The 11,866-nt window shown below is 40.8% G+C and overlaps 1 protein-coding gene across 1 annotated transcript; it reads left to right on the top strand.

The window, feature by feature from the left end:
* Positions 1-2,726: 2,726 nt before the first annotated feature.
* LOC144478287 (uncharacterized) lies at positions 2,727-6,422 on the top strand. The gene is made up of 2 exons (XM_078196055.1): positions 2,727-2,792; positions 6,277-6,422. Exons 1-2 carry the CDS (start codon positions 2,735-2,737, stop codon positions 6,420-6,422), a joined length of 204 nt encoding a protein of 67 aa, XP_078052181.1. The 5' UTR covers positions 2,727-2,734.
* Positions 6,423-11,866: the final 5,444 nt, after the last annotated feature.

The raw sequence follows: 11,866 nt of genomic DNA, 5'->3' as shown, positions 1-11,866 counted from the left end.
CAAGCAGAGACAAACAGAGACAGCGACAGACAAAAATAGAGACAGACAGAGACAGATAAAGACAGAGACCGACAAAATCAGAGACAGAGAGGGAGGGAGACGAAAATAGAGACAGACAGAGACAGATAAAGACAGAGACCGACAAAATCAGAGCCAGAGAGGGAGGGAGACGAAAATAGAGAGAGACAAAGAGAGAGGGAGGGAGCGAAAGAGGGAGCTACGAGATCGAAGTTTCACCTATTCAATAATTTGCCAGCGCACAAAGAGAATTTAGAGAGGCGGGCTTTAAGCGAGTAAACCCCTTCTCGCTGGGGTGCATTTGGTTAGATTGACTCGTGCGCGGCATACGTTCGCCTTTACCTGCGAACAGGAATTAACCTTTGAATTAAACAGCCTAGTCACGGAATATATTCCGGTTGCGGGACCGTTGCACGGTCGGCGGCTGTCGCCGGAATAAAATCAGGAGGGCATTAGGCGCGAAGGCTGCGCGGGATTCGATCGCTACGACACGCCTTATCTCTAATGCAAGGGTGTATACGTGTTCTGATAAGGCGAGAATTTAGAGAGGCTCATTTCGCCTGAGCTCGACGACACAGATTTTCGGCGAAGAAAAACGAATCAAGTGTATCTAGATTAGGCGAACGATGAAACGAGACGATCTGGTTCGATGTTAATTTGTTATTTATATTCGAGTACTGATTAACTCTTCGATGCGCAGGATTTCAGTGAATAAATAGATCCATGTTGGACAGAAATTTTCTTATGTTTCGAGTTAAATAAAATTGGTGTTATTTTGTTTAACAAAGGAATCGAGTAAAAGCAGAATAAGATAGTAATTGAATTGAATTTATTGTTATAAGATTGGACTGAAATAATTTTAACGTGCCACGCGGGCTTATGAATGGTGCTCGTTTAAAAATTCTTTTCTCGAGGAAAAAGAAAATAACTGCAAACAAACTGCTTTATGTGATACTAAGATTAAATATATAACCTCTGCGCATGCAGCTATTGCAATATTACGTGGTGCAAAAGGACGTGAATGTGATCTACAAGAGAATTAATTAAGAGGACAAGAACTGTAGGTTTTTGGTTTAACATCCATTGTCTAGAAAATTAATTTTGCTACTTTGAGACGATCATTAATTGAAAACGAGAGAATCCGAAGTTAAATAATTCATATGCTCTGTTAATAATATTACTCTGTTCGTCTTTATCATAAATATATAAAATCTGCGCTCTAATTAATTACTAGCTGAACGTTGCATTGTAGCATATAATAATAATAATTATTATTATTATTATTATTAAAATAATAATAATAATGAGCAGAATGATATACAGCACCTCGAACATAATTTTCCATTACGCTGATAAATATTAATGCGGCCAGGGACTAATGAAATTGGGGGCGTCGTTAAAGTATTATAATAATAATCGAACGCCGCCCTCATTTAGTCACTACACTAATTACGTTTCTATTTAATGTCCAGGATATTATTTCAAATTGTGTAATATCGTACTTGCGACGTTAATAATTAAATGGTTTCTAACTGATACCGAGCCGATACGAAACGGACACGAAACAGGTTGCGTCCAGGTGGGCTGTGATGCAGTCCGGAACCTTTTTCACCCGTTGACAGTTATAACATCATTTTGTTCCTCTATAACGGTGTGCATCGGGATCATTACGTAACGGCCATTAACTGTTATTTTCTTCTCCGTTGCAATTCCAGGTAGTATTCGCATATACAATATACACTTCATTCGCGTGAATGAAAATTGCCATGAAATTTCTTCCTCCGACGATAAAATTAACAATATCAATTTACTCGTTTCCCAATTGTTTCTTTTTCATCTGTTTCAATTATATAATATTTTTCTGAAATGATACTACTAACAATGACAATGACAATAACAGTATACACAATATAATATGCAATATAAATATAACAACAACAATAATTCAGTGCAAAGGGTGGGTCATAAACTTTGCTCAAACAAATAAGGGCAATGCGTGGCAATAAAAATTAGTAAATAATTGTCTAGAAATAAGACAAAGTTGTTCATAATTGTTTCAGATACTTTATAAAGTAAAACACTACATAACAATCTTATAATACGTAAGATTAATTTTCTGTAGTCTTTGCACTAAAAATTAGTCCTTTCATAGATCGAATTTATCATTTTTCGTTAGAAATTAATCTATTTATAGAATATATTCACCTTTTTGCATTGCATGTTAATAAACTATATTCGCTTACATCTAATTAATTTTTAAATAAAATTATAATATTAAATTATAAAGTCCAATGACATTTTATAAATATTTATTGAACATTCGCGTAGGTGTGTAACGAAAGTATTATTTTACGAATATATAAATTCTGCTATTTAAAAGTTGCGAATATAATCTAAAAATGCGTTAGAGTTGAAAAATGTGAATATTACGTAGAAAAGGATTCATTTTTAATGCGGAACGCGCTCCAATTTGATTTCCAAGCTCGAAGCATCGTATTTATTGTTTCGCGTAAAAGTAAAGCTAAGTATCGCGCTGAGAAACAATCGGCTCGTTGGCACCGCGCCATTCTTCCGCGGAAGTATACGTTCGGTATATATTTATTTTGCCAGAGGGATCTGTCACGGCGGCATTCAATTCGCCGGCTCTCTTTTTCTGTTCGCCAATTAAAAAGAGAAACCGAATCCTTTCAGGTGACAAAACGGGAAAAGACAACAAATGCCGGTGGGAGGACGGGTCGCTGGGAAGGTCGGAATCTACAGCTCCCATCATAATGGTAATGTAAAACAGGTTGATATCGTTATTTCAGACGTCACGGCTGCCGACACTGCGTCCGAACTTACGCTCGTTCTATATAGATCGCAATTCTGCTAATGACCATCGGCGAAATACTATCAATATGTGCATGTTTACGATGCCGGGTAACTCGGAGGATGAGACGGAATTTCGATGCATGCAAATAGACATTGTAACGAGATGATTTTACGAAGTGATCACGGCGGACCAAGACTGACGCAGCCATGTGCGTAATCAGATTGCTATTACTACACCGAGGATTATTTAATCGCTAATCATGTCACCGATATGATTTCATCAACATCGAATTTTTTTCGTAATTTTTACTTGTCACTTTTATTTCATAGAAAAGACAGTAACGCAAATGATACATTGTAAACTATTTGTCGTATTTATAATTTTATCACCCAGAATTATTTAATTAATTATTTTACCGACACGATCTCATCAACGCCGAGTTTCGTTGATAATTTTTACTTCTTATCTTTATTTCATAGAAAAGACAGTAACGTCAATGATACATTGTAAACTATTTGTTGTATTTACAATTTTATCAACGAGAATTATTTAATCGTCAATTATTTTACCGACACAATACATTAGTAAATGTAAAAAAATGATATCTCATGCATTATTTGGTATTTTCATTTGTCACATTATGCACAACACCACGTAATAATATTAATAATAATTGATTGACGATATCATATATTAACAATGAATTACATTCTGGTCCCGCTTTGATCATGACCCTCGCGTCCAGCTGTATATACTTCTTGCTAACACCCGTTGAACAGGTTATTGCATTGCTAAAAGCTGAGCTGGTGAAATGATACAGAAATATTAACTATACTGATAAAATAATTTCACTATTGTCATGTCTGAACTGAGATTTTGGTTTGCTTTTAGTATGCATGCATTAGGTGTTAAATCAGCTGTACTACTTGTTAACGAAAATCAATATGTAATATTCTCTGTGGAACGAAATTCAATTTCCAAATTTCCTTCAAGATATTATATATATATATGCAAATGGTTATTGGTATCACCATTGGAAAATTATTATCTCCATGAACATACGAGCACATTGAATACCATAGGATTTTCCCATATTTGGATCAAACTGTGTTGCTATATTCTGCATATTCATTCAACGGAATTCCGACGTTTTACTTGCGCATTAACCCTTTGCACTCGGAGCCATTTTAACTGTAAATCTGAAATCATTTTTCTGGCTTCTAGCATTTCCATTTTATACAAAATGGTTTATTACCCAATCAACAATTTTTCAAATCTAAGCTTTCGTGATATCTGTAAAAATAATTTTGAACGTGTTACAACAATTCTAATTTATAGAAAAAGCCGATTTATAAGCTACCGGTCGATAAAGTGTTAACCCCTTGCACTATCGCTCCTTTCATGCTGTGACGATTAGCACTTATTCATACTTAATAAGTTTCCCAATAGGATCAGACAATTTCTTTTCTATATTGTCTTTATTTACCTTCATTTCTAAAATTTAATAACAGAAGAATTTATTTTTACTTCGACGTAGAAGAAATTAATAATATTCGTATCTAGAAGAGCTTGCATGAAATCTTCACCACGAGTCTGACTCGTTATTATAGTGCATGGGATTAATAGAACTGTTTCTTCCGCGTCCGTGACAGTTACGTCGAATTGACACAACGAACGACTGGAAATCAACTCGATCTAAACGAACAAAGTCGAAAAAGCAAACGTTCGTAGCAGCTCTGTAATCCGTTTAGAAAAGCCCCGGAGGAAATCGTTAAGGAAATCGCAGCGAACGGGTAACCCCGGTCGCTAACGAGAACGTTGAAATCGGCGGCTTAAAAATGGCGAACTTGACTCCGCGACGCCAAGAAATTTCTCCGCCGTGCATTTCCCAGTTAACTGGATTATCTGAAGCCATCAACGGGACTTAGCCTCCGCGTCACCGTCTTCTCCGGCGGACCCCTCGAGCCCGATATCATCTGTGCTTAGCAAACCCCCGCTGTATCGTCACCTCCACGGTCAAGTCTCGCTGATGGGTTCTCATAATCTACTTACCACAGGAGATAGCCACGAGAAAACTTGCTTGCGGTCGGGAGGGGGGGGGGGCGTCGAGCGAGCTTTGAAGCTGGCTCGTCAAGCAGCCGACTTGACGAACCGGTTGGAAGAAGACCGTGACCGATTACCATCCTTCTCCATGCTACTTTCCAGCAGCGATTCCGTATTCCAGTGGTCGGCCATATTTCCCCTCGGAACATATTATCCGACCGCTTCCGGTACTCCATGGGCCGCCGCGCAACCGTAAACCGCGCGAACTGCCTCGTTAACACGTTCGCTGCTAAGCGTATTTTGTTGGTTTTGCCTCGCGTGTCGAAGCGACGTTGTCTGCCATTAGAATTATAGCGCCGGGTTCTATCTCTGCACCGGCTTCGCGTCGCAATGTTGGGATAAAAGTCGCTTCGCTCTGGTTGGCTCGCGGATCACTTTTGCTCGATGTACGACGAAACGGCGAGGATGCGGCTGCTTGATTTCGGCGTGGAAAAACGCTCGGGAATAGGACTCGGTGATATTTTCCGGCGGACGACTATTACTAGACTGCTTGCTATTTATGCAAAATAGTCATTTTTTGCATCGATTGTAAAGGACATAGACATTTTTCTTTATTTATAGTGATTTTAGTAAGCTGTAATTAGTACAGCGATGTTCTTAGCTGCGTTTTATATTTTCACTGTTCCTGCTTTCGCTTCACTATTTTTGCTGCGAATGCATAAAATCCATAGTCTAGCTATCACATGGTGTTACGACACATGGTGTTACGACACTATGGACAATAAGCAGTCGTGGAGGAATATATGAAAGGCCCTTTTCGAGACGTCGATTTGACGCGTCAGTCGCGAGTGACATTAATTTTTGACTAGATTTTAAAATTAGATTCAACTACGTTACATAAAACAATACAAGAACAAAACTAATAGCTGTCACAGTAAACTTTAAGAATTCAGTTTCGGTTTCATTAATCAATGATTCTTGATATCGTGGAAAAGTTTTGAAATCGATATTCAGCAGTTAACGTGTCAAAGGGGAACGATTTCTGTAAAATTGCACGAAACGATTCGCATCTTTCTGGGATCGTGAGACAATCAGTTCATTAAACGATACGTACAAAAACTTTTTTACGAACGTTACAAGCTTCCCAACCGTACCGTGTTCTTCGTCCGTGTAATTTCCGCCGTAGAAAAATATCACTTTAAGCGACCTCGGCAATTACTCCTTTAACGAGCTTGCAACATACTCGGCGCAGCGCGTATATTTTTCCACGATTGTAAATCCCCGGGCAGCGTTGAAAGTTGTTAAGCGCCCGAGACATCTCTTCCGTGTCACCTCCTCGTTCCACGGAGAATTGATTTCCGGTATCGGCTCTCTCACAGTTACAAGACGAGACATGCTTTCAGGAAAAGGATACAGTGGCATAAACGAGGAGATCATATGGATCAGCATCGGCATGGGGATCACGATCGCGGTGCTGATCACGATCGCGCTCTGCTACATCGCGCGCGAGAAGTGGCGGAAACGGCACGAGGGCTACTACACCTTCTGACGCACGCTGCCGCCGCCCTCGTGGGCCACCTGGTCCTACAAGCCGACCACGCCGGGCGTCTTCTTTAGCCCGACGACATCGAGAGGCAAGCCGAGGGCGTACTACATCACCGTCTAACGCGGCCATCCGGTGACTAATGACCCACGTTTCAGCTCGACCGGACACGACGTTTCATAGCGAACGAAAAATCGACCGAAACCATTTGTCCTTCAAGCCCTTCCTCCACCTCCCCACCCCCTCTCCTTCGTCCCCTCTTGCCGGCACTCTCGTCCTCGAACAGGATTTCAAACTCGAAAGAGGGATCATCTGGGTTGCGGAGTGGATTCCCGATGAATTGATTTATAGCCGACGGACGGGCTGGCGGAATTTTTGGCGGCGACTAGGTTGGCCTTGGTTTGCAAGTAAATTGTCAATTAGCGCCGCTGGCAACAGTGTTTTTCTTCCGTGAGAACAGCTCCTGCCTGAAAAAGATTGAGACGAGTCAGTCGAATTTGTTGTTACGGTTCGGGGGTGTATCGAAAGGGTCGCGTCGAATGAGTTCTTGCTTAAAGATCAGATCGGAACCGCGGAGAACGTTGAAATTTATACGGTTTTCATTTCGTTACCGGGGTCCGTGCAACAGCTGAACCGTTCATGCATAATTCATCAATTAATAACGTTGCGAGTATTTTTTCATTCCCAAGACACACGCGGCGGTTCAATCTGGCCGCTACCACGAGCCTGAATAATGTTCGTCTAAATAATAAATTGGCCAAGAAAGCAGTAGGTCTTCTCGCGTTCTATCAATTAAATGGAAATGATTGTTCGTTTTGAAAAAAGAAACCATCGCGGACGATCTTTCATGGGAGAAATCCGACGTTGCATTATGCCGGTAGACAGTATTTCGAGATGAGTTTGCGACCTCGACAGCTGCGCGGGATTATCTTGTTCGAGGGTGGGATTATTTCAGCGTTTTTCTACGGCACACGTTACGGGGAACAAATGATTAATGTCTTTCTTGGCTTGGAGATGCGAAACGGCGCGCGGGACGTGGTTCAAATGATTCCAGAGACGCTGAACTTTCCTTTCGCGAAACATTGTCCGACAAGATTTTAATCCCTTCCCCGAAATCGCGAAGTTTGCGTTACGATCGCCGGCGGCGAAATAATTTGTACAATTTAGATGTCGTCTCCGCTTCGAGCTTCGACTAAACGCGTTTCCGTATTCATAATGTAATATCGAACTATTCTACCTCGTTCGGGGAAGTTCAGAGTACGCTATTATGTAAGTTAAAACGATGTAATCACACGATGGAAGTCACAAGAGGTATATTCGACGCTGATGATTTACATGGAAATTGCTTTTCTCAAGAACTGTAACGTTGGAATTCGAAAACAGTTTGCAGAGTCACGGTGAACTTGTCATAACTGTAACACGAGTGCGCTTGGGGATCATTTATAATTTTATTGGTCGAGCTTTGCAACATATTTTTCAATGTATTCCTCGCGGACAGGGTTCTCAGCGCAGACCTTGATTGGAACATGCGAAGATTTCAATTATATATGATAGTAGAATATTAATATCTATACTCTGAACCGAAATGGATCCGCGCGGTAAAATATTTTCAGTCGCAGATAAAGGTTTTGATGTTTGATATTTTGCCTGCAATGACATATTGGAATCTCTTTGGACTCCGCAACAGTTTCTGTACACTGATTTTCGCTGCTAAATCATTGAGAAGACGAAACCACGGAACTTCTGTTTAGTACTTGCAGTTTGAAGTCGTGCAGTATCCATGTGAATTCCATTCGAGAGTTTCCACGGAATTTTCAAAAACGCTTCGCCCGGACGGAAGCCCGAGAAAACCACTTTGCAGAGTTCGAAAGTATTCATGAGGTTTACCTCGTTCCGATCACTTAAACTGCGCCCTACACAGTAAATCGTTCTCTCGGAACAAGAAAATCCCCGAGTGTTCCATTCCTCGCCACTCACCCTAAGCATAAAACGTGTCAGATTAAAAAATAGTTAGAAGCATTACGTTTACGATCAGAAAAATGGTCGGCGTATTTTCTTGACACGTCGATAGTTCGGGCGTTTAAACCTAATCTGATCGCGGATTGCGTGATACGAAAACATTCAGACAACTCTTAGTAACGACGTTTCATTTCAATTTTCTTCGAAAGAATTTTGTAACAATTTCCAGCGAATGTTCATACGACAGATTGACTCCTTGCACTATGACGACGAGTCAGACTCGTGACAAAAATTGCGGGCTTGATCTAATAAATACAAAAATTAATTTATGATTCCTCTGTTAACAAAATCTCGCGATGAAAGTGAATTGGGACAGGAAACAAAGAGATCTAATTAACATCGTTGTTCTATCAGGGAGATTTTAAACCATTATATTAAAATTGTATGTATTTAGTATACAATAACAAAATTTGGATTTGTCATGATAAGTGGTCAATTCTATAAAGAGAATACAGATCCCATGTGACGCTTAGAGTTCTAAGGTCCAAGGGTTTTGCGGTGCAAAGGATTAAACACGAAGAACTGCTGCCAAATGCAGTCGTAGTGCAAAGAGTATCCTGTTGCCGCATGAAAATGAACCATGACAACGATTACTGAAACAAAACGGTTCTAGATTCGTCTAAATCCTAGATAATACGCACATCGGAACGAAACGGAAATGCAACATCGAGTCAATCTGATAAATCCTCGCGAAAAAGACCAAAATGAGAGCGCTCGCGACGCAACAGACAAAAAGAAACGAAAAAAGGACAGATGCTTGCGCGACCGCTGCTGTCTAAAAGTTGCAGTCAATTTTTAAACAAACCCTCTGGCAAGCTGCGCGACAGTCGAATTTATGACTGAGCATCTCTGCCAAACAGCAATATTCTCCGCAGCGTTGCTTCCGAGTTGCTCTCGCTTCAGATGCGCGTCGAATTCGCTCGACTGGTTCGTTTTATGGGATACGAGGGTATCCGGTGTTCGTTTCATAACGAGCCTATCACAGTCCTTTCGAAGCAACCAAGGGTGTACGTGTGCATCCAGCAAAACTTACTACGTGACGTCTTTCAATATTTATTACCCATCGCTGAATACAATGCTACACGAATTCCGAAGAATGTTCGACATTCTCTAGTAACAGTCCACTGTACTTCGATACACCGAATTCTTTCAGTCGTACATTCTAAAAGACGTAATAGAAGTAAGAACTCCTTATTTGGCATACCGAATTCGATAGTTATTTCAGATGATCGATGTACGGTTGTCTAAATCACTTTTCCAAGATTTATAGATGGTAAGTGTGGCGAATGTACACAGGATCGCGCATGCAGATAACACCGATACTTGGCTTTGTAACCTTTGCGTTGTTACCGAAGCGATTAACACGTCGAGCGCCACTTTAGCCATATATGGCTGACACTAGACTTTCCGTTTAGGCCATGTCAGCCATCGATGGCTGACACTCGGCTGACACTCGGCTGACACCCGACGATGGCTGACTTTCGGTTTAGACCGCGTCAACCGCGCTGGCTGACAGCGTGTGACATGAGAACTTAAAATTTACACTGTTTTATGGAATTATACGAAATTTATTTAAAATTTACTTAATTTTCTCAAAACACAAAACTATCTTCTACTGCGAGAAGAAACATTGGCCCTACAGTACCAGCGCTTTTACGCGGCGCGCGTGGTCTGACGGGGACCCCCTTAAAAATCAGCGTGGCGCTCAACGTGTTAAAAACGATTCGTTTGCGACTACGGAAATTAGGTACATCGACCCGATCTCGCCAACATGGCGACGTTCGTCCGTGAAGGGCGAAGGTGCGGGATGTTTCGTTTATTAATGAGTACGCACGCGTTTCATAAATGTAGCGGGTAGTAAAACGACTTTGTAAGACTTATCCGATATTTTAATGCGTCTAAAAGGTACGGACTCGGCAACGGGATTTTCTAGGCACACCTGATATGTTTCCAGTCCTACCGTCAAACTGTGCTCGACATTTTTGGAAATCGTCCGCCGTACGCGTTTCCAGCAAACACGGGTTTTCGAACAACACCGCCGGGGAAGAGACGAGGCGAAACGATTCGCCCAGCCGTTCAGTGTACAAAAGGGTCTCAATGTAATAATTAATTCTGTACATCGTAAGGATTCTGACCAAAACTTTAGAATATATTTCTGAACTGAGATTGTACCAGGGTCTCGATCTGATTACTGCGGCCTGTAGACTGTATAGAATGATTATAGTAGACTAACGAGTACTTATTGTTAGAGAATTATACATTGTTGAGACATGGATACAACCTGTTATGTAAGTATTGTGCGACGTTGTAACAGAGTACGAGCCTCCTGGTCCTGGCTTCCCATAAAGCGAGCACACGTTCGAATGAAAGTGATACTGTCTACCCTAGACGAAATTCGAATGTTAACCCTCGCGCGAGGGTCCATCTTCATAACTATAGATCCAACGATTTGCAGTTTTGATCGTCATTGCAAACATTGTCTCGATGATTTTATAGACAAATTAATCATTTTGTTGTCCCTAAAATAACAATAATTGATTTGATTCGTCAAAAGTTAAGTAATTAGGTGATAATTTAAATAAACTTGGACAAAGTAACCCGGAAACCACAGTCTAAGAATTAATATGCTGAAATGAATCGGAATCTTTTCTGTTGACGTTTAATGTGTCGAATTGAATCGAAATCATTTGCGTTGTTGTTTAACGTGCCAAAATGACTCAGAATTCTTCACGTTACTGATAACTGTGCCAAATTCGAATCTGTAATCACCAGGAGGCTCGCACGATAATATAGCGCAATAGGGTATGGTGTTCCTCGCGCGCGTTCGCCATTGCGCACTGCGAAGTTGTAAGATGTTTTTCTACGATGGATCGGGATCTCGTCGCGATTCGACAGATTTTAGACGATTTAATTAATCGATGTTATGCAAACGTGCCCGTGACTTCGGGCCGCTTAGTGGGTACTTCGAATATTTCTATCGAAAGTAGCAGCTGTTTTGTGTACGATAAGAGATTTATCAATCCCGAGACGTGGTCCGATACTAAACACACATCTATCACAATGACCAACTGAATAGATCGCTCTTGTATACCACGACACGTTATTTCTTCTAGCGCAATTTATTATGAATAAATCAGGTGATCGCGTTAGAAGTACCGTTTCGACATCCTTTTCTTGTCTGAGAGTATTAAAACGCTCGCGGAGGCGCATCTATTGGCCTTTGCGACACGATCGGGATTATTACTTACCGTAGGAAACTCGGAGAATAGCTGGAATGTAATATAAAGTTGAGTAACAGACGAAACAGTCATTGTTTCTTCACGTTTTAATAACTGATGTATGTACAACCTCTGTTAAGTCACCTAAAATAAACCGCAAAGCACAATTATTATTAAAGAAATATTTCACTCGTCTTCGTTAACGAACACTGT

The sequence above is a fragment of the Augochlora pura genome, chromosome 2 (genome assembly GCF_028453695.1).
Source record: "Augochlora pura isolate Apur16 chromosome 2, APUR_v2.2.1, whole genome shotgun sequence".
In the NCBI taxonomy this organism is placed as follows: Eukaryota; Metazoa; Arthropoda; class Insecta; order Hymenoptera; family Halictidae; genus Augochlora; species Augochlora pura.
The sequence above is the reverse complement of the archived record's forward strand: the minus strand, read 5'-3'. Positions and strand labels throughout refer to the sequence as shown.